General features: G+C 42.9%; 1 protein-coding gene across 6 annotated transcripts in view; it reads left to right on the forward strand.

The window, feature by feature from the left end:
• Positions 1-1385: 1385 nt before the first annotated feature.
• STAB2 (stabilin 2) overlaps positions 1386-26748 on the forward strand; it is a 139942-nt gene continuing 114579 nt past the window's right edge. For 2 of the 6 annotated variants that reach the window (XM_043541910.1, XM_037879700.2), the window contains exons 1-8: positions 1386-2221; positions 6278-6411; positions 7896-8011; positions 15837-15922; positions 16738-16807; positions 23694-23789; positions 24126-24251; positions 25970-26166. In XM_043541910.1, coding sequence (XP_043397845.1) covers positions 2138-2221; positions 6278-6411; positions 7896-8011; positions 15837-15922; positions 16738-16807; positions 23694-23789; positions 24126-24251; positions 25970-26166 — 909 coding nt within the window. In that variant the 5' untranslated portion in view covers positions 1386-2137. Of the gene's footprint in view, positions 2222-6277; positions 6412-7895; positions 8012-15836; positions 15923-16737; positions 16808-23693; positions 23790-24125; positions 24252-25969; positions 26167-26748 lie in introns of those variants that run through there. The other 4 variants (XM_037879695.2, XM_037879706.2, XM_043541912.1 and 1 more) reach the window with 3 other exon arrangements.

Below are 26748 nucleotides of genomic sequence, written 5' to 3' on the forward strand. Positions count from 1 at the left end.
TTGAAAGCCTGTGTTTCCTGCTTTCCTGTAAGCAGAACTACTGAAATACCATAGTTTCAGTGTAGCAGCCGTGTTAGTCTGTATCCGCAAAAAGAAAAGGAGGACTTGTGGCACCTTAGAGACGAACAAATGTATTTGTTATCTGTAGCTCACGAAAGCTTATGCTCAGATAAATTTGTTCGTCTCTAAGGTGCCACAAGTCCTCCTTTTCTTTTTGAAATACCATAGTGGGGTCTATTCTCATACGGCTTCAGCCCCGGCAGAACCAAGCAGCACAGGAAACTGCATGAGAGTCTGTTCTTGCCTGATTTATAGACAAATGTACAGAGGCAAAACAACAGTGGATCTTTAGCTCCTCAAAAACCAGGCCCAGAACCATAGCTGTTTGTAATGAGAAATGGAAAGGCCTGTGACTTTGATGCCCTTTACATCCAGGTTTGTCTCTGCCATTTTTGAAAAACATGGCATCAAGTTTTTTTGTTTTGGTTTGGTTTGGTCTTTTTTATTTGCAAAATAATATTTCAGCGAACCTGAAAGACAAAGACTTGAGAACTTGCAAATTGTCATGCTTTCTGCCTGCCTGGGAAGGACCCAACTATCTATTCTCCCTGCACCAAATGAAATATTTTAATGGCTATGGTGGCTGCAACTGGACAGCCAGAAGTCCAGAGATTTCAGAGACAGTCTTGTGGGCCTGACAAATTCCCTCTCCTTAAAAGTGTTAAATCTCAAACCAAATACATGAGGTAAGGCAGATATGAACAGCATGGGAAGGCAGCAGGCACAATGTCTGTTGCCTGATTATTAGCAGGCAATAACAAAGTAATTAGCACCCAGGACAAAATGGGAATTGTGTACAGCTTACTTGACCACCCCCTTTATTCACAGCCCTCAGGTTGGGTTGAATAGAAGTGAGCTGCCTGTCTGGGAGGAAGTTCAGACCTAGATTCAGGGTTTGGTTTAGGGCCAATTCTGTATCAAATTTAAAATGAGTGGCCCCTAGTGGGTTTTTTGTGGAAGAAAAACAGGGGAGATAAGAAGGAAAAAACAATATAGTTATGACCTGCATTTTTGCAAGTTAAATAAAAGAAGCCAGCTCAACTCTGCTGCTATCTGGTTGCTTACTTCAGTAAAAGTACTAACTAGCATTAAACCAAAGCTTTGTCTTCCATGATATGGAGGAGTGCCTTGGACTTTCTGAAAACTTTAGAAGCATAATGAGTTTATAAAGTCAAGCAATCAAAAGTTGAGGCACCCAAAATCACGAGCTACTCTTGAAGACATAGGTCATTGCCTCTGTGATTGAGAATGACTGGGACCCATAACATTGAAAAAATTAAAAGGAGCTGAAAAACTTTGAAAACAGCGAGAAAGACAATTTCTTCTCTTAATTCTTCAAAATGTCCTTCATATAATTCTTTCCTATTATACACAGCTAAATTGACTGAATTAATTTTCTTTGTACCAGTTCTAAAAGATTAGTCATAACGAGGTAATGAAGCTTCAAAGAAGTTAAAAACAAAGGAGGGGGGAAAGTCCCTTCTTTTATCCAGCTAACCAAAGCTAGAAGATGCTGATTTGGCCACCTCAGATAATGTCTCTAACTTTGCTTAAAGAGCTACCGTTGGTGGATACACCCTTCTGTTTCAGGAACTGATAAGCCCAGCTCTATAAAGTTTGCATTCTGCCTGACCCCATTCAAGTGATGGATGACAACAAGATCAACAGCTATTCCCAACCTCAGTTCATGTCCACCTAAAAGAAAAAAAAAATCTTCTCTCACCACAATTCAGTGTCCTTGAAATTGTGTTGTCAACAGCTACAGAGAGAGGGATCTGCAGAGCTGAGTCCTGTCAGGATATCCTGTCATTCCGTTAGGAAGGGTTTATTCAGCTTTGCAATGAAAACGTTCAGCAAAAGCCATGTATTTTGGTATTTTTCCTATCTAAGGGCAGGTTTCACGTGCTTTGTGGTTTAGCTCATTGCTTTCTTCAGGAAAAGGAGGGAAGTCACTTCAGTCTTTTCACTGGAATGTAGTAAAGTGGTAAGGCTACCAAAACTCTGATCATTTTCAGCCATAGCATTGTTACTCATGACTGAAGAGTTCTGAGGAAAAAAAAGCCAACAGTTTTTCATAATGGCAAAACATATGGTTGTTTTATTCCTTGTGTCTTCTTTGGTTGCAAATAACCTCTCTTCACCACCAAAACCCACAGATCAGGTAAGAAAAGTCGGATATTTTCTTTTGGATACATTTTTTAGATAACGATGTATTGTGTTTGTGGTATAGTACAGAAGGGTTCTGTAATTTTTTTCACATATACTGAGTCTTATGGGTGGTGGGGGAACCCACTGCACTATCCATCAGTGCTTATGTGATGCTGTCTCCTGGATAAATAGATATCCCCAGCTGTTGTAAATTAGCATATCCCCATTGAAATCAATGGAGCTAATTATACATGCTAACAATCTGGTCCATAAACTATGCCATAAATAGACCTGTGCAAATAAATAAATAAATCTCCACATTGGTGAAACTGACAATAGATGATGTTTGATTATGATTCTCCAGAAGCAACAAATGAAAGTTATTACATTTTCTACTATATCAGAAGATGAAAACAGTTTTTTTACCATAGCAAACAGCACTCTTTATTCTCCACAAAAAGCTATTTTGGCCAGGTGAAAAACAGTCCTGGAGAACTTGATAATGTTTAACATGCGCAGAAAGTTGCAAACTTAACATGAGATTTGTAGACATTTCTGGAATTAATGTATATGCTGATGTGACACAACCAGGGTGCAAATTTCCTGGATTTATGGAATTTCACAAAAATGTGTTTTGTAACATACATTTAGGGAATGAGAAGTGTTATTGTATTATAGATCTAACCATAGAAATGAGAACTGGTCAAAAATGTTGTGTTCACTTGAACTACCTTACAGCATATGGTTTTGGATTTCTGTGTCCTCACTAGTACAACTGGGGGAAAGGGTTTGAATAACCTATTAGAGGAATGAAAGAGATGTGGGGGAAGAGAGTGTCAGAAAAAGGGACAACTCCCACTGTCCCTTCTTTTTTACTTTTTCAGCTAGAAACATGTAAAAAAATTGCTCTGAGGTGTGAAAAAGTGGGGTTTTCCCCTCAATGTCTCTAACTTTTTCTTTTTACGTTTCTTCCCCTTTTTCAAATGGGAGGAGGGGGCAAGAAGGGAATGGAGAGAAAATGGGAATTTTCCAAATATTGCAAAACAAAAAATTCCAAAATTTTGAAAAATAAAACAATTTTATTTGAATTTTCTCATTTCAAAATCTTTGAAAATTTTCATCAAAAATGAAATTGGGGGTGACAAATGTTCTTTTGACATTTCAGTGAAATAAGCCAACCCAATGTCTTAAGTTGTTTTTGCACTAACACTCCTGTTGAAAGTAGTTTGCTTGCATATTAAAAGTCCAGATCCTGATATCCTTGAGATGTTAAACTCTGAGTGACTTTTCCTGAGCAACTTTGCAGATCAGCACCTAACAGCACATTAAATTAAAAAGACAAATGTTGAAATAAACAGGTCAGCAGCTACATCTAGCTCAGGGGTGTGCAAACTTTTTGGCCTTAGGGCCACATTAGGGTTCCAAAACTGTATGGAGGGCTGGGTAGGGAAGGTTGTGGCTCCCAAAACAGCCTGGCACCTGCCCCCTCCCACTTCCCACCCCCCTCAGAACCCCCGACCCATCCAACCCCCCACTCCTTGTCCCCTGACTGCTTCCTCTTGGGACCCCCTGCCCCTAACCGTCCCCCCTGGGACCCCACTCCCATCCAACCTCCCCGGTCCCTGTCCCCTGCCTGCCCTGACCCCCATCCACACCCCTGCCCCCGACAGGCCCCCCAGGACCCCACCCCTTATCCAACCCCCCCCCCCCGGCTCCCTGACTGCCCTGACCCCTATCCACACCCCCGCCCCGTGACAGGCCCCCCGGAACCCCACCCCCTATCCAACCCCCCCTCTAAAGCTCCTTTCAGAATGCAGCCCTGCGAACATGGGTGGAGGACTCAGGAGGAGCAGGGGCAGCCACGCAGCCAGAGAGAAGCAGCAGTTTCCCCTTCAAAGCGCCGCTTCTCTCTGGCCGGCTGCACGGCCGCCCGGTGCTCCTCCTGAGTCCTCCGCCCGCATTCGCCGCGCTTCCGCCACCTGCACCGCCCGCCTGCTCCCCTGTGGCTCCAGGTGAGCCTCCCTCCCTGCTCTCCCCTGCCCCCGCAGTGCAGCCCCCCTCCCGCGCTGCCCGCGCAGTGGCATCACTGCAGGGGCGGGGGGACAGCGGAGGAGGGGCCAGGGGCTAGCCTCCCCGCAGGGCCAGCTCTAGGTTTTTTGCTGCCCCAAGCAAAAAATTTGCCACCCCAAGTTCCGAGAGCACAACTGCCCAAGGAAAAAAACACAACAAAAAAAAAAGGGCGGCCGGAATGCCACCCCTGGAATTCTGCCGCCCCAAGCACGTGCTTGCTTTGCTGGCGCCTAGAGCCAGTCCTGCCTCCCAGGCCGGGAGCTCAGGGGCCGGGCAGGATGGTCCTGCGGGCCGTAGTTTGCCCACCTCTGGTCTAGCTTAAGGTGAACTGGCTAGATCCTTCAGCATTTACTCATGTATTTGTATCACCTGGGAGTACAGATTGATGAATTGAGCATTTTGTTGTACTGTTCAAAGCCGACTTACTTGATTTCATAAGAAGGTTAAGTCCTTAGGTAATTGAGGGAGTTGTCTAATCAGAGTTACAACTGAAGAGCATGGTTTGAAAGGCTGTGTGTTTGAAAGAAGACCATCAGAGGCTTTGAAAGGTGTGTTGTAGTGGCTACAGGAGGGGGCAAGAAGACACAGATTCCTGAGTTCTGATCATGCCTGTATAGTTGACCCACTGTGTAGCCTTGAGCAAGTCACTCTCCGTTTCCACATCTCCATATGTAAAATATGAATACTTACCTCTCTCTTTTGTACAAGTGTTGCAAGGGTTAAGAGGGTAAATGCTTATGAAGTGTCTTAATGAAATATCTCCCTAATATTTAATATTAATATTAATCATGATAAATATTACTATTTTTCTGCTTTTAAAAAATGAAATATTTGGGGGGGATTATTATTCTTAATAAGCGGCTTTACCCTTAGAAAAATAGATAAACCACTATGCTAAACAGTTTGCATTATATAAAGAAATCACAGGAGAAAATCTTAGTGCAGAAATCATGCCCTCAACTAAAATGTTATAAATTTGGAGGGGGGGGTTGCTTAGAGCTACAAGCATCTTCAGCTTTAATTGTCTGGACATACCAAATGGTTTTAAGGTTTTGTTAGGAGCGTTTTAAGAGGTAGGTCAAACTAGAACCTTGAATCTGAACCTTTTCAAATTTTCATCTTCAGAGAGTTCAGATCCAAACTCACTCGCATGGTTTCAGTTTCACATCAGATCCAAACCTAGAAGGTGTCTACCTTTCATTTCAGATATGGACAAACATTTTGTCCACATCTCTCACGATTTCATGTCCATCTAATCCAAACCCAAAATATCATCCTGATTCATCCTTGAACTCAAATTTTGCCTAACCCAGGTCTAGATATTGCCTTCTTAGTCCATCTTGGGGAGGGGGTTGGGAGAAGGTAAATATTTTATTATGCAGAGACTGCACAGATCTCTTCCATCCAGTTGACTGACATTGTACTACATTGCACAAGACATTTGGGGGGTTGTAAGAGCTGGTTAGTGGGTAAACTAATATCACAAAATTTCTCCACACTTAGAAAATAATGGACCTTCTCCCTGGTTTGGAAATCTAATTGAGCTTTATAATTTAACACCCCATGCACTGAGGCACTTTCACTGAGCTGTCTTTGGTTTCCATTTCAAACTTGCCAAACCAAGCATTTATTGATATCGTATTCAGTACTATTGGCCAAAGATTTATCATGATCCCAGCAGGGATATGAGACATGGTGGTGGGGAATATAAGGAGTCATACTCTATAGTTTGTAGGGCTCCTCTGTAGAGAAGCCTGCCATTATATCAAACTGACTGGCACACAACCTGTTTTAGGCTTGGGAGCAAGATAGCAAAACTGAAAAAGTGCACCGTAGCTACAGGAGAATGATGGGGCTGGGTGGTTATGAAAATGTACCCATAATAAGACTATAAGAATTAAAGCAGGATTTCTCATTGACTCCAGTGGGAGCAGTTAGGCTAACTGTGAGTGTTTTTGAAAATGCCACCCTAAGGCTTTAAATCTATTTCTTTTTACAGGTGAAGAATAAATGTTATCAGAAGATGCTCATTACAACCAAAACTGAATGCCGATCTTGTTCTCTAAACCTTGAAATCCGGTGCCCTGCTGGTTATAGTAAAATTACCAATGGATCTGGAATACGAGATTGCAGGTATTTCTTCTGTCACAATTATTCACTATAAATATTGTTCACCCTGAACCAGAAATTTTTAATCAGCATTAGAAATGACCTATGCCTTGTTAATCTGTAAAATATGTTCTTCATTGTCCTAACCCCACATTCAAGGTGTAGCACTCGTGACGTTTACAGAAAGGCTGCTTAAGGTGGAAGCAAGGATTGCAGAATACACACTGCTTTATAGGTGTCGACTTCTAGTTTTCCCTGGGGTGTGCTCCACCCCTTCTCTGCCCCAAGGCCCTGCCCTAGCTCTGCCTCTTCCCACCCCTGCTCCACCCCCGAGACCGCCGCCTGCCCGCCACTAGCTGCTCTCTGTCCTCTCCCAACCCCCTTCCTGAGCCGCCAAACAGCTGTTTGGCAGCAGCCACCAATCAGCTGTGGCTGGTGGGTGCTAAGCATCCACTTTTTTTTTCCATGGGTGCTCCAGCCCCAGGGCCCCATGGAGTCGGTGCCTATGCATGGCTTTGTGTCTTGGGTTAGTGCTTTTCTTTAGTATGCATTTGGTCTCTTTTACATCAAAAGAGGTGGAAAGTTTTTGGTTACTTTCATGCCTCATCTACTTCCTCCCATTTGAGCAGCTATCGCAGAAGCACTATGAAAGCGTTGAACCCATAGGTGCAATATTATTATTTGTATTACAGTAGTAATGGGGCTTAGAGGCCCCAACCAAAATTAAGGCCCCCTTGTGCTAGGCACTGTCCAAATACGTAGTGTGAGAAGAGCCCTGAAGAGCTTACAATCTACAGATAGAGTTAATGTTCCTTTGAGTTCTCACTTAGGTCTGCCAAAAGATCTTTCAACAGGGAGTGTCAATGGATAGAACAAGACAGAAGGTGAAATCCTAGTCCCATCAAAGTCAATGGTAGTTTTGCCAATGACTCTGGATCTTGGATTTTACGCAGGATAGTTTATGTTCAGAGTTACTCCTGGATGAGATCTTGGGGAAGATGTAAGTATTGGTATACATGACCTCCCAGTTTATCTCTATGAGTAGTATAGTAAAATCGTTCTCAGTTGTATTCTGTAGCATTTATTATGTGTTCCAGCTTGGATATGAAGTTTCCATTGTTAAATGCTGCATTCAGTTTTAGTCTCCCAAATCCTACGAGTCAAAAACTCAAATGTAGTTTTCAAAACTTTTCAGGGATATCCCTCCTAAATAATCTTGCCACAGTCCTTTATATATATACTAGACAACTGTGGAGTATCCAAACTACAGATAGTAAGAAGGACAGGCATATTGTACAAGAGAAATGGCTGCAAGGATGCTTTTGGACTTCAATAAACTATGGAGGGGAAATCCCATCTTTTACATGAAAAATAAAAAAACCAGAATTGTGAGGCTGTAATTTTTAAGTTCTGTTATCAGGCTTTAAAGAATGAAGAGGTTACAAACTTCATTTGTCCCCACAGGAGGTATTAAATACTCTAAAATATCTGCAACTTCTTGTCTTCAGGTATTACCTTGAAATCAGGACTTACACTTTGTCTCTTCCTGGATGTCGGCATATATGTATGAAGGAATTTCAACAACCTGAGTGCTGCCAGGGATATTGGGGCCCAGATTGTATGGGTAAACTCACTTTATTGACATAATATCAATGGATGTGTGACAATGATTTGTCTTTTCCTCTCAAACTATTTCCATGGTAAATCTGATTTAGTCTCGAAATACGTCAGGAGCAGTCAGCTCAGTAGAGCACCTTGTTTGGTGAGCGTACTTCAGAGTCTTACATCAAGTATGTAAGCTTTAAATAATGTAGGGCCAATATACCCGATAGATAGTCTACTCACCTAATGCCTATTACAGTATTGGATCTGCTGACATCCTATATCAGGAGTCTGAGAAAGTGTGACATAGGGCCTTCTCATTTAATAGCCTACAGTTTTGGAATACTCCCATTCCTCACTGTTCACCAAAATACATTAGTGACATCTTTCTGAGGCTACATAAGTTCCTTTCCTATTTAAGTCAGGGTGATTTAGGGCCTGATCCAGCACCCATGCAGTTATACATTGGCTAAATAGACAAAAAGAATGTTAACAGATTATCATCTTCTATATAGGCAAAGATATGGTTTAAACACTGACCATATTTACTGGAACCACAGTTCTAGAAACCCTACTCACAGCTAGATCTCTCCTTACAACACAGAGTGACAAGCCAACTTTTTAGTTATTGTCTTTTTTTTAATAAAGCATAGAATTCAGCCCAATGGTACAACAGTGACAATAATATTTGATTAGTTTATACACTGCAATGTATTCTGGGACACCAAGTTATGGACTGCGTGTGTTTTAGAGTATGGAAGAGTTCGCTCAAAATAGAACAGTGTCAGAATTCATGCTAAAGGGATTCTGTAGTAAGTAGAGAGGCCCCCTTTTCCTTCTAATAAACATCCTGGCCAGGAAAAAAGGAACTCTGTATAAGAATCAAGGTCTAGGCATTGTTTCTGCTGTCACTTAAAGAAAAGTGCTATTTTCTTTCCTTATCTTAATCTGTTTAAGAACATACAGTATGTCTTAGAGTTTAGAGGAAAGCAGTTCCTTCCTAAAACTAGAAGAAAAATCCCTGACTAGGAGCATACTTCATCTTTTGTATTTCATGGTGATGACAAAATAAGCTCTTAAATAGCACTTCTATTTCCTTAAATGATAGACCACATTGGAGCAACTGGTGTTCTTCTGTCCTTCCCTCATACGCTGCAGGATTCCAGTACTGCAAACCTTCCACGCAAGAGAGCCACGCTCCAGTTCCCTTTTAAATGGACTACAGTATATTGAATCCAAACACAAACCATCACAAAATATCAGGCTAGTGACAGCAAGGAGGCTCTACCCAAATTGTTGGGAGGTGATGGGGTTCAGCAGATAGGCTGGAATAAATTCCTTTTTCAGAAGAATTTATGCATTCTTAAAAGCCTGACAAGACCAGAACTAATATTTTCAAAAATGAGCAAGCCCCTGTCCATGTCTGATTTTCAAAGTTGCTGAGCACCCAGAAGCTTTCAGTGAAGCCATTTACCTAAATATGGAACCTAGAATCTTAACGTGCAGCAGTCCATGTTTGTAAATATTGGCCTAGTGTTTTAAGATCACAGCTAGAATACCTGCTGCATTTGAGTGTACATTAAAGTACAACTGACATGAGACCCTTTTTATTGAGCATTCCAAACATGCTTCAGTAAACCTCAGTTAAAATCAATATCATTTCAGAGCTTCATAGATTTTTAAGCCTTCTGGGGACTATTATGAGTATCTAATCTGGCCTCCTGCATAGCACAGAAATATTATCATCCTAATTTCTTAGTTGTGCAGCTGAGGCACAAAGAGATCAAAGGCCAGATTTACAAAGGTATTTAGGTGCTTAAAGACACAGATTTGACTTTGACTTGACTATAGTGGGAACTGGGTGCCTAACTGGATTAGGTACTTTTGAAAATCCCACTAGGCACCCATCTGCATCTTTAAGCACCTGAATACCTTTGAAAATCGGGCCTTAAGTGACATGGCCAAGGTCACACAGCCAGTCAGTAGCAGAGTGAGGCACTCAGCCTGAGGTCTCCCAGGTCCTAGTCCAGAGCCTAACCTCTAGACCATCTTTCTTTTGAACCTCCCTCCCTCTGACTTGCTCCCTCTCTCTGACTAGCACCACTCACCTGCTCCCTCCTGCAGCCATTCAGATTTTTAATCAGTATCCAGCAGATATCAAGGCCCCCTAATCTGCTCAGTATTTAGAAAACACTGAAAACTAAGATTTGTCACATAGCCAGTTAACACAGTCATCAGAGGCATAAAAGCAAAGGACATGGAATAAAAGTTAGGGTAACATGCTCCAGAAAGTAGAGATCATATATAGGACCCAATACAGATGCCCAGCATTTAGCTTTTTCTCTAAGTTTTAGTTACATGAACTATTTATTACTACTGTCATATGGATTCTTAAGAATTTTATTTGCTGTACAAATTTAAGTGAAAAATCAAAACAGATTAGGAAAATGTATAATATGTAGCTAATAATCAAATTCAAGTGGAAGGACATACGATGTTTCCTAAAGGGCTGGCAACATTAAGTCTAGTCTGCTCTTGCTTGTGTAATACAAAAGGAAAATGGAAAACAAAGTAAAGATAATTGTTTTAATTAATTAAACTGTATGAGGCAAGAAAATTTATGTATTTAAATGTTTTTCTATAAAGAAAAACTCTGACTATAAAGCAGTATTGCTGGCCAAAAACTTGGGGGGAAAAAATTCATATGTAACCCTTCTGCCCGTCAGAGTTGGCAGCAACAAGGGCCGGGTTCAGTATCTAGGGGATTCATTCCAATAACACAATGCAAACCGGCTCGAGCCCCCACCCAGTGACCTGGGACAAATATATACCACCCCCGCTGGGCGCCTCCAAGAGGCAATACTTCCCCTTTCGCAAGCACATAGTCTGAGTGTAGCAAAAAGCCTTTTAATAACAGAGAGAAACAATGTGGCATCATGTTGGGGAAACACCACCAACAGGATTCATAACACAACCCATGAGCAAAAAAAAACCCACCCCAAGCAAATTGGGGCATGCCCCTTTCCCTTTGGTTCTTGAGACCAGCAACCCCAAATCACTCAAAGTCCCAAAAGTCCAACGACCCAAAAGTCTCTGTCCCTGTTCAGGGCAGCCCCAGAGTTCGAAAGTTTATCTGCGGAGCTTTACCCCCCACCCTGGGTGGAGATGGGACGGGGGTAAGAGGCACCTTACATGATCTGAAGCTGACCGCCCTACAGCTCCATGGGCCTTTGCTCCGCTCCGCCCCGCCAGCCGCCCCACGAAGTGCTCCACGATATATCTTCAGGCTCCCCCACTACTTAACACAATGCTCAGTGATTTCAGCTCTTAGTCAGTTCAGCTCTTTGGTGAATTCAGCTTGTAGTAGGGGAGCCTCAGTGCTGGTGCACTATTAGCCCAAAGTGAGCTCAGCAGCCTGTAACTAGACTTCTAGTGAAATCAAAATTAGCCCTGATATTCCACAGTGGAGGGAGGAGGAAGTGCAATTAGCATGTAAGGCCCTCACCAATGAGCCCATGCCACCAAGTATTAATACTTGTCCCCAGCCTCTCTCAATTCACACAGTTTTGGAACCCATGACCCTTGCCTAGCGAGTGCTACTTAGTTGATGGTGAGTCCCTCCATCATAACAAAAGGCCAAGTACAGTTCCAAGCACAGTTCCCATAATCAGGGTAATAACAATTTAATTTTCCTGCCCCAATAACAGAGACACTGGGGATCCCACAGCAGCCAAAGTGACCATTTGGGCAGCTATGGCCTCAGTCTAAGCGGGGCGGGTGTGCTATGCAAATGAGATCGGCCCCTGAAGTTTTTTTCCACAACTTGCCACACCTCACCACCAGATGTCAGGGTGGAGCTCATCCTGACACTGCTTACACATAGAAACTCTGACAGATTCAGAAGTATTTCCCATCCTGTTATGTTTTCAGGTGATCTGGTTTTGTTTTCTGAATTTTCAATGGATTTTTTTTAAGAACAGAATTTTTCAATTTCAAAATCAGAAAACTTCAAAAATTGAATGTTCCAATTTAAAAAAAATCCAAAGATTTTTTTAAAATGGGTGCCTAAAATTAGGCTCCTACATCTAGATTTTTGGTATCAAAATAAATAACCTAATTCTAAAAGGTGTTGAGCTCCCAGCCATTTCTAGTCTTATGCTTAGACGATTAGATAGACCAGACACACCTCTTTTGGTGGGTTAAACTGAAAAACATTGCTTTCTTACCATTTCTTGAAAGATACACTGAACATAAAGAGCCTGATTCTCTACTTCATTTACATCAGTTTTATGCCGGCCTGACTACAATGAAGTCATTGGATATACTGTAGTGTAAAACCAGTATAGGGACTGGGGAATCCAGACCGTGGCCTTCCGGAATATAGTGATCAAGCAGAAGTGCTCTATCTGTTTAGCTAAAGTTGTAGAACAATACAATAATGTGCTAAACAGCTGATAAAGGACTGGCTATGGTAGTATCAAAACAAGAGGCAAGAGTGGAAGTGATGTCAAAGGTAAATGGATTGAAATCAGCAGCTAAAGAATTATTATGTCTGCCATTTTTAATATTTGGTTTACCAGAATTTTGTACTTACTATATAAATCCTGAGTTCTTCTCATTATTTCATTTGCTAGCCTTGCACATTTAACAAAGGGACTAGTGCAGGCAATGAGTTAAAACAACAAACTACTCTCCATGCACCCCACAGATTAGTTGATTTGTATCATCGTTAGCCCTACAGATAATTTTTATCTGTGACCTAATGTCTTGAAAACATTTAGAAGCTCCATGAGGACATTGGTGCTAACATGTATTTATTGCTCTCCTTGTCCCCAGTTATCTCATCTCAGATCTTAATACAACATTGTGATTTCAATGCATTCAAGGCACATTGGACTGAAAATTTTATCTGTTACAGACTGATTCATCGAAGAAGTGTATATAAAGTCAATAGCTCTCACTGGATTACTGACTCATCTTTAAGGGATAAATTGGTATGCAGTGAAAGTGTTCACAGAAATAATGCGTATGCATGTGCACATCCACTGATTTGCTCACTGCTCAGATCACTTGCAATTCACCCTTGTGCAGAGGCACAGTACAAGGCTTCCAGATCCCTTAAACGCTTGAAGTCAAGATTAAATTAGACATAAGTGGTGCATAAATCTTGTGCTGGCTCTCTGCACGGGGTAAATATTTCACCTCCCGCTGCACAGAACTACGGCTGGCTGGAACACAATTCCATTTCAGGAAAAACTTTAAAGTTTCAAAATTTGTTTTTTGTTCTGCATCGGAACAAAAATGAGACTTTCAAGAATGAGCCACCTCAGAATTTGGGGCAGGAATTAGAATCCAGGTCCCTTTCTCAATCTCTCTTGTTGGAGCTGTTCCCCTTTGTATAGATAATTAAATATTGGGCCAGAGAAAGAGACAAAACAGATAGAAAAGGAACTTGAACCTCGGTCACTTCCATCCTAATGGCCCGCTATTCTGGGGTGGGTTTTGCCCACTTTCCTCTCCCTCCCCCCCACCCCCCACCCCAGATTTCCGTTCTGGACCCGCAAAACCTTTTTGATGGAAAAAAACTTGCCAATTTTTGACCAGTTTTACACAGACCCAACAGAAGGCCCTCTCAACTATTTACATCCAGTAGTGAAGCAGGGGTGCTATAAATGGAGCAGCATGTAATGGGGTCTTGTCTCCTCTACAAATTACCCTAGTGAGGCTCAGTGCTGGCATGTTTTGCAGCAGATTGGAGAAGGGGCCACAAGCACTACAGTGATGTAGAGGAACTTATAGAATAGTTGCTGTTGAGAGGCTGCATTTAGATCTAGTCATAAAATCATGGAGGTTTCTGTGAAAAATTTCAACAAAAACAAAAAAACTAAAAATCTAAATTTTTATGCAAAATTTTTATTTTTGTTGATGAAAATTTGAATATTGAAATATTTCGATTGGAAATGCTGTCATGCTGCCTCATGCTCCCATTCTCTATAGGCTGGGCTCCTTGGTCAGACTAATCCTCCTATGATATGCCATGGTCATCCCTCATGGCAAAGGGAGGTAGACACGGTGTATCATGGGTGATGTAGTTCTACTGGGGAGCCTGGCCAATAGAAGAGAATGGAGACAGCAGGTAGCACTGTGACAGCATATCTGAATATTTCAGTTTTCAGGCTTTCAGTTTTTCAATGAAAAATCAAAATTTTCCATGGAAAGCAGATACTTATTTGGGAAAAAAGTCATTTAAATGAAAACCCAATTTTCTGCCAAGGACAGGTTTGACAGAACATTTTCAATCAGCCCCAATTGCATCACAGCCCAGCCTGACCATGAGATGGCAGGGCAAACTCCATTCCCAGCACAAGGCCATTTTCTTAGGCTTTATGCAGGGAGAGATGGATTTTACCCACAGTACAGTGGATGCGAAAAATTAAAAATAAAATAGCAATACGGAAACTGTACAGAACAAGAAACTTATTTTCTAAGTAACCCTTTTATTTATAGTAACAAATTGAAGCAAATATACCAATGTTGGACTATGATGTTCTAACAGAGCTAATAAGTTTTTTCCATCTATACCTTCTATGATTCCTTGAGATTTTATTCAGTGAATGTTTACTTTCCCCAAAAGGTCAAAGCATTCCGTCTGTTCTAGAAAACATTGGACTTTTCACCTCTCAGTACACCGGTAGGAGTAATGCCCAGGTTTTCAGAAGCGCTGAGCAGCCAAGAGCTCCCATTCACATCAGCACTTGTGATATCAGATCCCTTAAGCCCCACGTGCACACATGCTTAACTTTACTTCCACGGGTAACCCCAAACGACTCACAATGGTAAAATTAAGCACAGGTGTATGTATTTGCCAGATTAGGGCCTTATCCAGGTGTATGAATATGGATATAGAAGTTTAACTGTGGCCAAGAATTTCTAACCTAAAGTTAATCTTCTATATCCATATTCAAGCATCTAAAGAAACAAGCTGATTAGCAAAACTGCAGAGTTCTTGAAAATCTGGTCCATTTTGAGTTGTCTGAATAGCAATTCAGGAGCCTAACCTGAGGGTCCTATTTTTGAAAATCTAGGCCAATATACATTTTATATAATCCTCCATACAAAATATTAAACAAATTCCATGCTGATCTTGTGTTTTCAGAAAATTCTTGTATACATTAGTCCATAAATTTGAGATTGTGTTGAATTAGAGAATCCTAAAGAGTAAAGATGAAAAATAGCTATTATGTCATCTTGTCTACCACTCTGCCAATGCAGGACTGGTCCTTATAGGATATTTTCTAGAGCTTTGTCCAATCTACAATATATGATGTTTTTACTATGCTGTATGGAAAAGACTCTCTCTTCAAATACGATCATTAAGTGTAATTTTTAATGACTGACCCTCTGGATGCTGCAAATGCTGTAATAAAATGACTACTATAGCAATTTCTAGGTTGCCTATCAATCCTTTGACTAAAACAAGAACTTTACATTCAAATTCAAAAAACTGTGATTACATTTTTTTTCTTTTCTTTTCATTTTCATGGAGGTCTGCCCCTCCACATTCCATCTGGCCAAACCAGAGGAAAAAGTGTTAGAAATCTCATTGTTCTCACAAGATTTCTAGTCCAGCATAGTCAATCCTGACTCCATTCAAGTCCATGGGACTTCACTGAGGCCAGATGTCACTGAAGATACTTAGGTGATTCAAAAAAAATCCATGCTTTGAGATGCCTATTTGAACTGATTCCCCCAAACCGCTTGAGAGTAGCCATCACTAATATAAAGGACTTTGTCTGTATAACTGTCACAGTCAGTGTTGTTGATTTGTCACATGTTTTATTCTGTAGCATGTCCAGGAGGAGCTGCATCACCATGCAATAACAGAGGCCGCTGTTTTCAGGGTATAAATGGGGATGGAAAATGCACTTGCCAAGTATGTCCCTTCAATTTTTGGAATGATATTGTGTATCACAACTAGGAAATACTGCATATTTATGTCAGAAAAATACATAAACTGAAAGTATTTCAGAAATAGCCTGCCGAGATAGTTTAGGGGCGGGGCAGGTTGGTTTTATTTTGTGTTGGTTTTTTAAGTTTCTGCTCACATAAAACTTCAAATTATTCCTTATGACTATTTACCTTAAGGTTTCCATAATGTTCATTTGGTGGTGATAAATAACTCCACCCAGAAGGGAAAAATAAAAGGTCAAATTCTTCTTCCTGATATGTGCATGTAAGCCCCGTTAAATTGATCCACCTCATCCTGCTTTGGCTAATCTTCTAGAAACACTACAAAGCACATCTTTTCTAGAGCACATGGGTGAGAGTTGGAGAATGAGAAACAGAGTAGAATTGAGGGATTTGTTATTTATTATTAATTATTATTATTATTGATTAGCTAGTAATTAGAATGATATGAGTAGTCAGTTACGTTCTGTTGCAATTCTTGATTATATTTTAAGCCTTCTGCATTTCTGTGGAAGTGGTCAAAGCTCTGAATAGGAACATACTGGCTAGTCACTGACAGAAATTAAGTTTAATGTATAAATATGTGAGGGAGAAAAATTGGCCAAATGAGATTTTACCTGGGATTTACTTGAGCAGTGCTCATCTTGGTGGGACAGTGTTTTTTCCAAATTACTGTCTATAGTCCTTTCAGCATTATAACATTTTCTTATGTATGGCCACTCTGCTTGTATTCAAATGTTTAATTATACAGCAGAATGACTTTCCTTATGTGTTCTATAGCCAGGATTTGGTGGGACAGCCTGTGAAACTTGTGCTGAAGATAATTTATTTGGACCCAACTGTACTTCAGGTATGTCTGATCTTATCTCCTTTTATAGAAGTGAAAAAATAAGAAATATTAAAACTGTATTAGTGCAGGATGAATTGCATGACCAATAACCTACGTGCAGCACAGTGAAAACTAGTATCCTTAAATATCTTTGTTTTATCATATAATCAAATAAACTAGAGATGGGAAGGACCTGCTAGATTATCCAAGTCATCTCACAGTTAGTGCTGGAATGTTTCCTGCCATATATTTTCCATGGCTATATATATATTAGGGCTGTCAAGTGATTAAAAAAATTAATCGTGATTCATCGCACAATTAAAAAAATTAATTACTATTAATCATGCAATTAATTGCACTGTTAAACAATAATAGAATACCATTTATTTAAATATTTTGGATGTGTTCTACATTTTCAAATGCATTGATTTTTAATTACAACACAGAATGTTGTACAGTGCTCACTTTGTATTTATTTTTATTACAAATATTTGCACTGTAAAAAAACTGCAAAGAAATAGTATTTTTCAGTTCAGCTAATACAACTATTGAAGTGCAATCTCTTTATCAGAAAAGTTGAATTTACAAATGTAGAATTATGTACAAAAAATAACTGCATTAAAAAATAAAACAATGTAGAACTTTAGAGCCTAAACTCAGACAAACAAGTTTGTTTACATTTGCAGGAGATAATGCTGCCTGCTTCTTGTTTACAATGTCACCTGAAAGTCAGAACAGGTGTTTGCATGGCACTTTTGTAGCCGGCATTGCAAGGTATTTACTTGCCAGATATGCTAAACATTCATATGCCCCTTCATGCTTTGGTCACCAATCCAGAGGACATGCTTCCATGCTGACGACACTCATTAAAAAAATAACATGTTAATTAAATTCGTGACTAAACTCCGTGGGGGAGAATTTTATGTCTCCTGCTCTGTTTTACCCACATTCTGCCATATATTTCATGTTATAGCAGTCTCGAATGATGACCCAGCGCATGTTGTTCGTTTTAAGAACACTTTCACAGCAGATTTGACAAAACACTAAGAGGGTATCAATGTGAGATTTCTAAAAATAGCTACAATACTCGACCCAAGATTTAAGAATCTGAAGTGCCTTCCAAAGTCTAAGAGCGATGACGTGTGGAGCATGTTTTCAGAAATCTTAAAAGAGCAACACTCTGATTCAGAAGCTCCAGAACCCGAACCACCAAAAAGAAAATAAACCTTTTGCTGGTGTCATCTGACTCAGATGATGAAAATGAACATGCGTCGGTCCACATTGCTTTGGATTGTTATCAGATAGAACCCGTCATCAGCATGGACGCATGTCCTCTGGAATGGTGACTGAAGCATGAAGGGACATATTAATCTTTAGCAAATCTGGCATGTTAATATCTTGCAACGCCAGCTACAACACTGCCATGCGAATGCCTGTTCTCACTTTCAGGTGACATTTAAACAAGAAGCAGGCAGCATTATCTCCTGCAAATGTAAACAAATTTGTTTGTCTTAGCCATTGGCTGAACAAGAAGTAGGACTGAGTGGACTTGTATTTCTTTTGTTTATCATTTTTACAGTGCAAATATTTGTAATAAAAAATAAAAATATAAAGTGAGCACTGTACACTTTGTATTCTGTGTTATAATTGAAATCAATATGTTTGAAAATGTAGAAAAACATCCCAAAATATTCAATAAATTTCAATCAGTATTCTATTGTTTAACAGTGCAATTAAAACTGTGATTAGTCGCGATGAATTTTTTAATCATGATTAATTGTTTTTAGTTAGTCACGTGAGTTAACTGTGATTAATCGATAGCCTATATATATATATATATAAGTATCGGGGCGGGGGGGGAATGGGGGTTAATTGTGGTATTTTAGGATACCATTCTGTGGTAACCTACCAAATGCTAACTTGCAGTATTTTTAATAAATTTCCTAACTAAAGGTCCTGTAACCATAGCATATACTTACACACCAAAAAATTACCCAAAAAATCAAATAAATACAATCTAGTATTAAAACCACTGTACATGAGTCAGAAACTAAGTCGCCAACCAAAATGCAGTCATGAATGGGCTGTAACTTAAATATTCTGTAGTGGCTTTTCCACAATAATCACAGTAACTATATAGCCTCAAAGGCATATTGTTTTCAACAGTTGTCCACTGGATGCCAGTGTTAATTCATATAAACGCTATTGAGACATTTTTATACAAATAGGGCATTTGAATCAATTCAGTATCTTTAATGGAATTATTCTTAAGGCTGTTGGAGGATTCAACAGCATGTTAATTTAAGGATGATTTATGGTTTCAGCCTTCAGATATTTTAGCTGTTGATGCCTATTCCAAATTCTCTAGGGGTCCGTGGAGACTGTGCATTGTTACAGCTGGCAGCAAATATGCCTTCAGCAATACCTTGCATGAGGCTTTAGACATTAAGGCCTGAATTCACAAAAGGAGCTGTGCACCTGGGGAAATCAAAGCCTGACTTAGGCACCTAGCACATGTGCAATGAATGGGGAGAGACAGGTACCTTAAACAAAAAGAAAAGGAGGACTTGTGGCACCTTAGAGACTAACAAATTTATGTGAGCATAAGCTTTCATGAGCTACAGATAACAAATAAATTTGCTAGTCTCTAAGGTGCCACAAGTACTCCTTTTCTTTTTGCGGATACAAACTAATGCGACTGCTACTCTAGTACCTTAAACAGTGATTCATAAAAGCCAGCACACTAGGCAGAGAACTGCCTAAGCTAGTCAATAGGAGATGCCTACCAGAGGGGAGTGTCTCGTGGTGATAGATACCTAAGTCCAGGCTTCAGGGAGGTGCCTATTTCTGCTTGAAATTCACAGCTGGGAGCTCTCTTTGGAGTTAGGTTCCTTATGATGCTTTAGCAAGAGTGGTCACAGGTAGGGTCTAGTAGGCATGCTCAGAAGCCATCTACTAGATTGGGCCCCTCAGGTGAGTTCACACAAAGAAGTGATGGCGGAGGGAGGACTTCTCTCAACTTTTGTACCAGTGGTTAGACCACTCAGCTGGGATGTGGGTAGTGGTGGTTTCACCGGGAGTCTCCTGGAATTGGGCTTTATCTCCTGGAGGCTACTGAAGCCAAACTGGGAAATTTTAGGTAGCTAAAAGTCCAGCAGTACAGCAGGGCTAAGACAGGCTCCCTGCCTGCCCTGGCCCCGCACTGCTCCTGGAAGTGGCCAGCATGTCCCTGCGGCCCCTGGGGAAGGGGCCAGGAGGTCTCCACATGCTGCCCTCACCCTGAGTGCTGACACCACAGCTCCCATTGGCTGGGAACTGCAACCAATGGGAGCTGTGGGGGCAGTGCCTGCAGGCAGGGACAGCGTGCAGATCCCCCTGCCCCCCTCCCAGGGGCCACAGGGACATGCTGGCTGCTTCCGGGAATGGCATGGGGCCAGAGCAGGCAAGGAGCCGCCGTAGCCCTGCTGTGGCACAGACCAGGAGCCACCTGATGTAAGCACCGCCCGGCCGGAGACCGCACCCATCACCCCCTCCTGGACCCCATTCCCCTGCCCCAACACTGAGCCCCTTCCTGGAGCCAGCAGCCCAAACCCCCTCCTCCACCCCAACCCTCTGCTCCAGCCTGGAGCCCCCTCCTGCACCCAAACTCCCTCCCAGAGCCCACACCCCTCACCCCCTCCCACACCTCAATCCCCTGACCCAGCCTTGAGGCCCCTCCCGGAACCCACACCCTGCACTCCCTCCTGCACCCCAACCCCCTGCCCCAGCCCTGAGCCCTCTCCAGCACCCAAACTCCCTCCCAGATCTTGCACCTCGCAACCCTACCTGCACCCTAACCCTCTGCCCCAGGCTCAGCCCATAACCCCACACACACTCCATACCCCTCGGCCCAGGCCCTGAGCCCCCTCCAGCACCCAAACTTCCTCTCAGATCTTGCACCCCGCACTCTCTCCCGCATCCCAACCCCCTGCCCCAGCCCAATGAAAGTGAGTGAGGGTGGGGGAGAGCCAGTGACGGAGGGAGGGGGGATGGAGTGAGTGAGCCAGGGTATTGGAGAAGCGGTGGGGCAGGGTGTTTGGGTTTATGTGATTAGACAGTTGGCAACCCTAGCTGTGGGAGACCCTCCAGTCCAAGTCTCCCCTCTGCTTGACAGGAGAAGGGATTTGAACCGTGAATGGTTCTCTCTCAGTAACATGCTCTAACCATTGAGCTATAGGATAGTCTGATGTGAGCCTCCCTCAGTATCTCCTGTTGAAGCTGTTCCACTGTACATAAATAAAGAGGGAGAGGATCCTTGGTCTCCCATATTCTGTGGGAATGCCCAAACCACCAGGCTATAGAGTTATTCTCATGCTTAGGCCCTCTTTCTCTGGTGCTCTCTCTCTCCCTCCCCGAGAGAGAGAGAGAGAGACCACAGCCTGGTGGTGAGAGGTGTTCAAGTCCCCACGCCCCTGGTGAGGACTTGAACAAGGGGTTCCCCATGTCCCAGATGTGTACCCTAACAACTAGGCTAAAAGTTACGAGGGATTGCTTCCGCCACTCCCCAGTCGGTTTTGTGTGAACTAACCGGACAAACCCAATCTGGTAAGTGGACTCTGAGTATACTACTGGGATCAGGCTCCACACATGACCTAGGCGGCTTAATGCCTTTCTTCCCTTTGTTCGTGAATTAGTCTGGGGCTTAGGTGGGAGATAGCTGCCAGGGTGTCTAGAGAGAGGCAGCAGTGCACGCTTTCAGAGACAGAGACATAGGGACCCAGAGAATTTTCACTTGAAAAACTTAGGCACCTACAGGGTTTGGTGGTAGGAAGGGTGCATCGCAGTGGTGTTGAAATCAGGACTTAGGTACCTGAAATAGGGACTCAGACACTTAACTCCTGTTGTGCATTAAGACCTAAGGGCTTGCCTACACTAGAAAGTTGGAACAATTTAACTATATTGATATAGCTAAAACAGTACAATCCCCTAGAGTAGGTGCAGCTATATCGGTATAATGGTGCTTATACTAGTATAGCTCAGCAGTTCTCAATCAGGGGTCTGGGGCCCCCTAGGGGGCCTTGAGCAGGTTTCAGGGGGGCCTCTAAGCAGGCCAGCATTGGACTCGCTGGGGCCCAGAGCAGAAAGCTGAAGCCCCACCACATGGGGCTGAAGCCCAGTCCCTGAGCCCCACCACCTGAGGCTGAAGCCTGAGCTATGTAACTCCACAGGGGCCCCTGTGGCATGGGGCCGCAGGCAGTTGCCCTGCTTGCTACCCCCTAAGGCCGGCCCTGGGTTTTATATGCAGAAAACCAGCTGTTGTGGCACAGGTGGGCCATGGAGTTTTTATAGCATGTTGGGGGGACCTCAGAAAGAAAAAGGTTGAGAACCCCTGGTATAGCTTATTCCCACACAGGAAAGCAATAAACCAAGGGTAGGCAAACATTTTGGCCTGAGGGCCACATCGGGGTTCCAAAACTTTATGGAGGGCCGGGTAGGGAAGGCTGTACTTCCCCAAACAGCCTGGCCCCCGACCCCTATCCGCCCCCTCCCATTTCTCGCCCCCTGACTGCCCCCCTCAGAACCTCCGACCCATCCGACCCCCCTGTTCCTTGTCCCCTGACCGCCCCCTCCCGGGACCCCCCGCCCCTAACTCCCCCCCCGGAACCCTACCCCCTATCCAACCACCCCCTGCTCCCTGTCCCCTGACTGCCCCAACCCCTATCCACACCCCTGTCCCCTGACAGGCCCCCCGGGACTCCCACGCCTATCCAACCCCGCCCCCCGCTCCTGTCCCCCCCCCCGACTCCTATCTACACCCCTGTCCTCTGACAGGCCCCCCAGGACTTTCACGCCTCTCCAACCGCTCCCTGTCCCCTGACTGTCCCCCAGGACCTCCTGCCCTTTATCCAACCCCCCCACTCCCCACCCCCTTACCATGGCGCTCAGAGCACCAGGACTGGCAGCTGTGCTGCTTGGCGGGAGCCAGCCACACTGCCGCATAGTCTAGCGCACCGGGGCAGGCCGGCGGCTCTCACAGCTGTGCTGCCCAGCAGGAGCTGGCAGCCCTGCCGCCCAGAGCACTGGCGGCATGGCAAGCTGAGGCTGCGGGGGATGGGGGACAGCAGGGGAGGGGCTGGGGGCTAGTTTCCCCAGCCAGGAGCTCAAGGGCCAGGCAGGAGGGTCCCGTGAGCCAGATGTGACCCGCAGGCCATAGTTTGCCCACCTCTGGAATAAGCTGTCCCAGTATAAGTCACCTTTATACTGACATAACTGCATCCACACTAGGGCTTTACCAGGATAATTTTTTCAGTAAAAAATTATACTCGTAAAACATTTAAATGTACACCCAGTCTAAGGGACAAATTTTCAAAGGGGCCTCAGCATTGTCTGGAATTTGTACATGTGCAACTTTCTGTGTGAAAATTGTTAGCCACAGAATTCTGCTTACTCCTTGTCCCCAGAAATGTTGATTTTTGTTCTTCCAGTGTAAACAGTGGAAGGACTAAATAAAACCTGCTTTACAGTTTGACCTATTTATGGATGCCCTTAAAGTAGCTAATGTTCTCCCCTCTGTGCCCCTTGATATTAGAATGGGAACTGTTCCATTTGGTGTTTAAAGGCTGGGGTCCTATTTTCAAATCTGAGTAAAGTTAGGTCATCCAGGTCACCAGCAGCATGTTCTAATCAGCACCTCCACACCCAGACACCCATTTTAGGCCCCAACAGGTCTGCTTCAGTAACCAGGTGTGGGACTTGAGCATCCCAGTACAAAGCCCATAACACCTATGTTTGAAAATTGCACCAAGTTTGTCAAAAATGGTAGTATTTAATTACTGCGTCTAAAACATTAGTGGCATGAAAAACCACTGAAGACCTTGTTTCAAATCCACTAACTTATTTACCAAAACCAATCCATTTCTACATATAGTTTGCAACTGTGCTCATGGAGTATGCAACAGTGGAATTACAGGGGATGGAGGATGTACCTGTTTGTCTGGGTACAAAGGGCTTAACTGTGATCAGGGTAAGTATAGTGTTTTTTTTCCAGCACATATTCACCAACTTCTTTATGGTGGCTCCTGGTGAGGGCTAAATATATTCATTTAATGCATGTGAAAGTACAGCAGCAAAATACACACCCCAACTCAAACCACATCACACCTAACCTAGCGAAGACCCATGATCATTATCAGTGAATCATTACATCATCGATCACCACTAACAGTGGCCACATCACCACTCTACAGTGCCTTGCTCATCTATACTCTGCATTGGTTTTTGTACAGCAGAAGGATTGAGTGTAATGTTCTTTAGTGTGATGTTCAGCCACAATATAACCTTTTGCCTTCTTTCTCTCCAGCAATACCTGAGTGTGAGGCCTTACAGTGCCCTGAAAACTCCAGATGTTCTATTTCTAGTAAAGAGGAAACCAAATTGGAGTGTACATGTCTTCCCAATTACCATGGAGACGGTAAACAATGTGAACGTAAGTAGCTGTGAAGCCTGGTGGGCCATGGCCACCTAGTTTGCTTCCATAAAATCAGCAGAGGTGAACAACGATTTACATTCGCTGAGAGAGGTCCCACCACATGGTGACTCAGCTGCATGACTGATCCCAAATACAAACATTACAGACAAATTGAGCCCATACTACTTTTCCAATTCTTGATGAAGTAACAAAGCTCTACAACCTCTGCTGGGGTAAAAGGTTTTCGCCAATGTGTTCTTTACTACCCACACCGTGCCACGTGGACTGTCAAACTGAGTTTTTCCTCCTCCAACAGAACGTTCTGCAGCACTGACACACAGGTCTGGGTATCTTGTCATAAAGAAACATTTGTTTCTAATTATTCTACTACATTAATACATAACAATACATTGTTATTCTAATCATTCTAACCAATTATGGTGCTGAAGACTCAGTACTGTTTATCTAGTAACACAGTAATTGCGGTCTTGGACCAGACCTGAGATCCCTCTCATCGGGTATTTTGCCTCCAACAGTGGCTTATGCGTGATGTTTCAGGAGAAAGTTCAAGAAACCATATCAGAGAAGTTTCTTCCTATCTCCAATCATTCAGTGGCTGTCTCTATGGCTTAAAGCAAGAGAGATTATATCCCACTACATTATATTTTATCTAGGGTACTAATGGCAAAATTTGCCACTAGATTCAGTTTTTTAAACTACATAGTGAGTTGGTTCAGGGATGGATGAACTAATTCAGATAAGATGACTCACTTTGAAATCACAGGCAACCACTTGTGCTTTAGTTTCCACATTGGCTACTATCAGTATTACAGATGAAGGGCCAGATCTTGAACAGCTAACTCAGTGGTGAGCAGTTACTCACAGGAGTAACGCCACTGACTTCAATGGAACTATGCATGTAACTGTTGGGTTCCTAATCTGGCCCTCACTCTACAGCAGTATGGAGGAAATGGACTATAGCATTCATGGGCCAAGTCTCTATCCCTGTGGCTCTCAACCAGGGGTACACATACCCCCAGGAGTACACAGGGGTTTTCCAGGGGGTATGTCAACTCGTCTAGATCAGTGTTTCTCAACCTGGGGGTTGTGACACCCAGGGTGGGTCGCAGGAAGGGCTTACGGGTGTCACAAGTGCAGGGCCGGCGATCGGGGGTGGCAAACAGGACAACTGCCTGTGGCCCCATGCCACAGCAGGCTCCGCGAAGCTAAGTTATATGCTTCAACCCTGGGGGGGAAGGGATCGGGCTTGCGCCCCTGAAATGAGTACAGTAGTCTGGAAAGGTTGAGAACCACTGTTCTATCCCTGCTGTATAAAGCTTGGGTTTGGAAGACCCATTCGGCCGAGTGACATTTTCCTACTAATCTAACATGCCTTAGGGCAGTTATTTTAAGTCATTTCACCTACTTTATCCTCCATGATCACAATTCATCAAAGAAGCGGGCAATAGTTATAATTAAGATTTTTTTAAATGAATGCATTATTGTAGGTTTAATTGGGTAATAACTCAACATGCCAACTTTAAAGGTCACTTATGTACAAAAACATAGATAGTTGTTTGCTATGTTGGTATAAATAGGTGCCTATCTCATATCTTCATGTTGATAAAATACTCTGGACTTAGCTATTCTAGACAATTCATTCTATAGGCTCCACTACCCCCTTACTTTTGCAACTTTTGGGTTATTATTAATTTGTTTTATTAATGTTTTTCAAGCTATCAACCCATGCTTAAAAAAGGTCTGTGATCCGAATGCTTATTGCACCCATCTTGGACCTAATCGTCATAAATGTGTTTGCCAAGAAGGTTACAGTGGGGATGGCCAAGTCTGCCTACCAATAGACCCTTGCCAAGGGATGTTTGGAAATTGCCCTACAGCATCTACCATTTGTAGATATGATGGTCCAGGAAAGGTATGTGCTGAACTGGAGCCCATGGCATTTTCAGAATCAACTGTCTAGGACAAAGAATGGTTTTTCCCTGTGGGGAGACAGTCTTGCCTAGCAGATAAAGCTGTCGACAGGGACTTGGGTTCTATTCCCAGCTCTGCCGTGGCCTGCTGGGTGACCTTGGGCAAGTCATTTTCTCTTTCTGTGCCTTTGTATCCCCAGTTTACAAAAGGGGGAAATGATACCAACCTCCTTTATAAAGCACTTTGAGATCTGCTGATGCAAGAGCACTGTACAAGAGCTAGATATGATTAATTCTACTGGCCACCTGAGTGAAACATTCTGTAGTAAAATTCGCTCCACTGATCAAGTGAGGCTTTCAAAGGTCCCACCTATTCGAAATAGACATTAATGTTCCCATGACACTTTTTGTAAGAGGTGGGGCTTGCCTTGGAGTCCTTGCCCATACATTTTGCCTCCTCCCAACTATTTTGCAGTCCCCTGTGTGCTGGTTTGTTGGCCTTCACTATTCCAGGGGTGGCTGCATTTCAGTGATGCTATATGCATATACTGTAGTTTATTGAATGCTTTGTGATCTTTTGGGGG

Source organism: Chelonia mydas, chromosome 1 (genome assembly GCF_015237465.2).
Source record: "Chelonia mydas isolate rCheMyd1 chromosome 1, rCheMyd1.pri.v2, whole genome shotgun sequence".
In the NCBI taxonomy this organism is placed as follows: Eukaryota; Metazoa; Chordata; order Testudines; family Cheloniidae; genus Chelonia; species Chelonia mydas.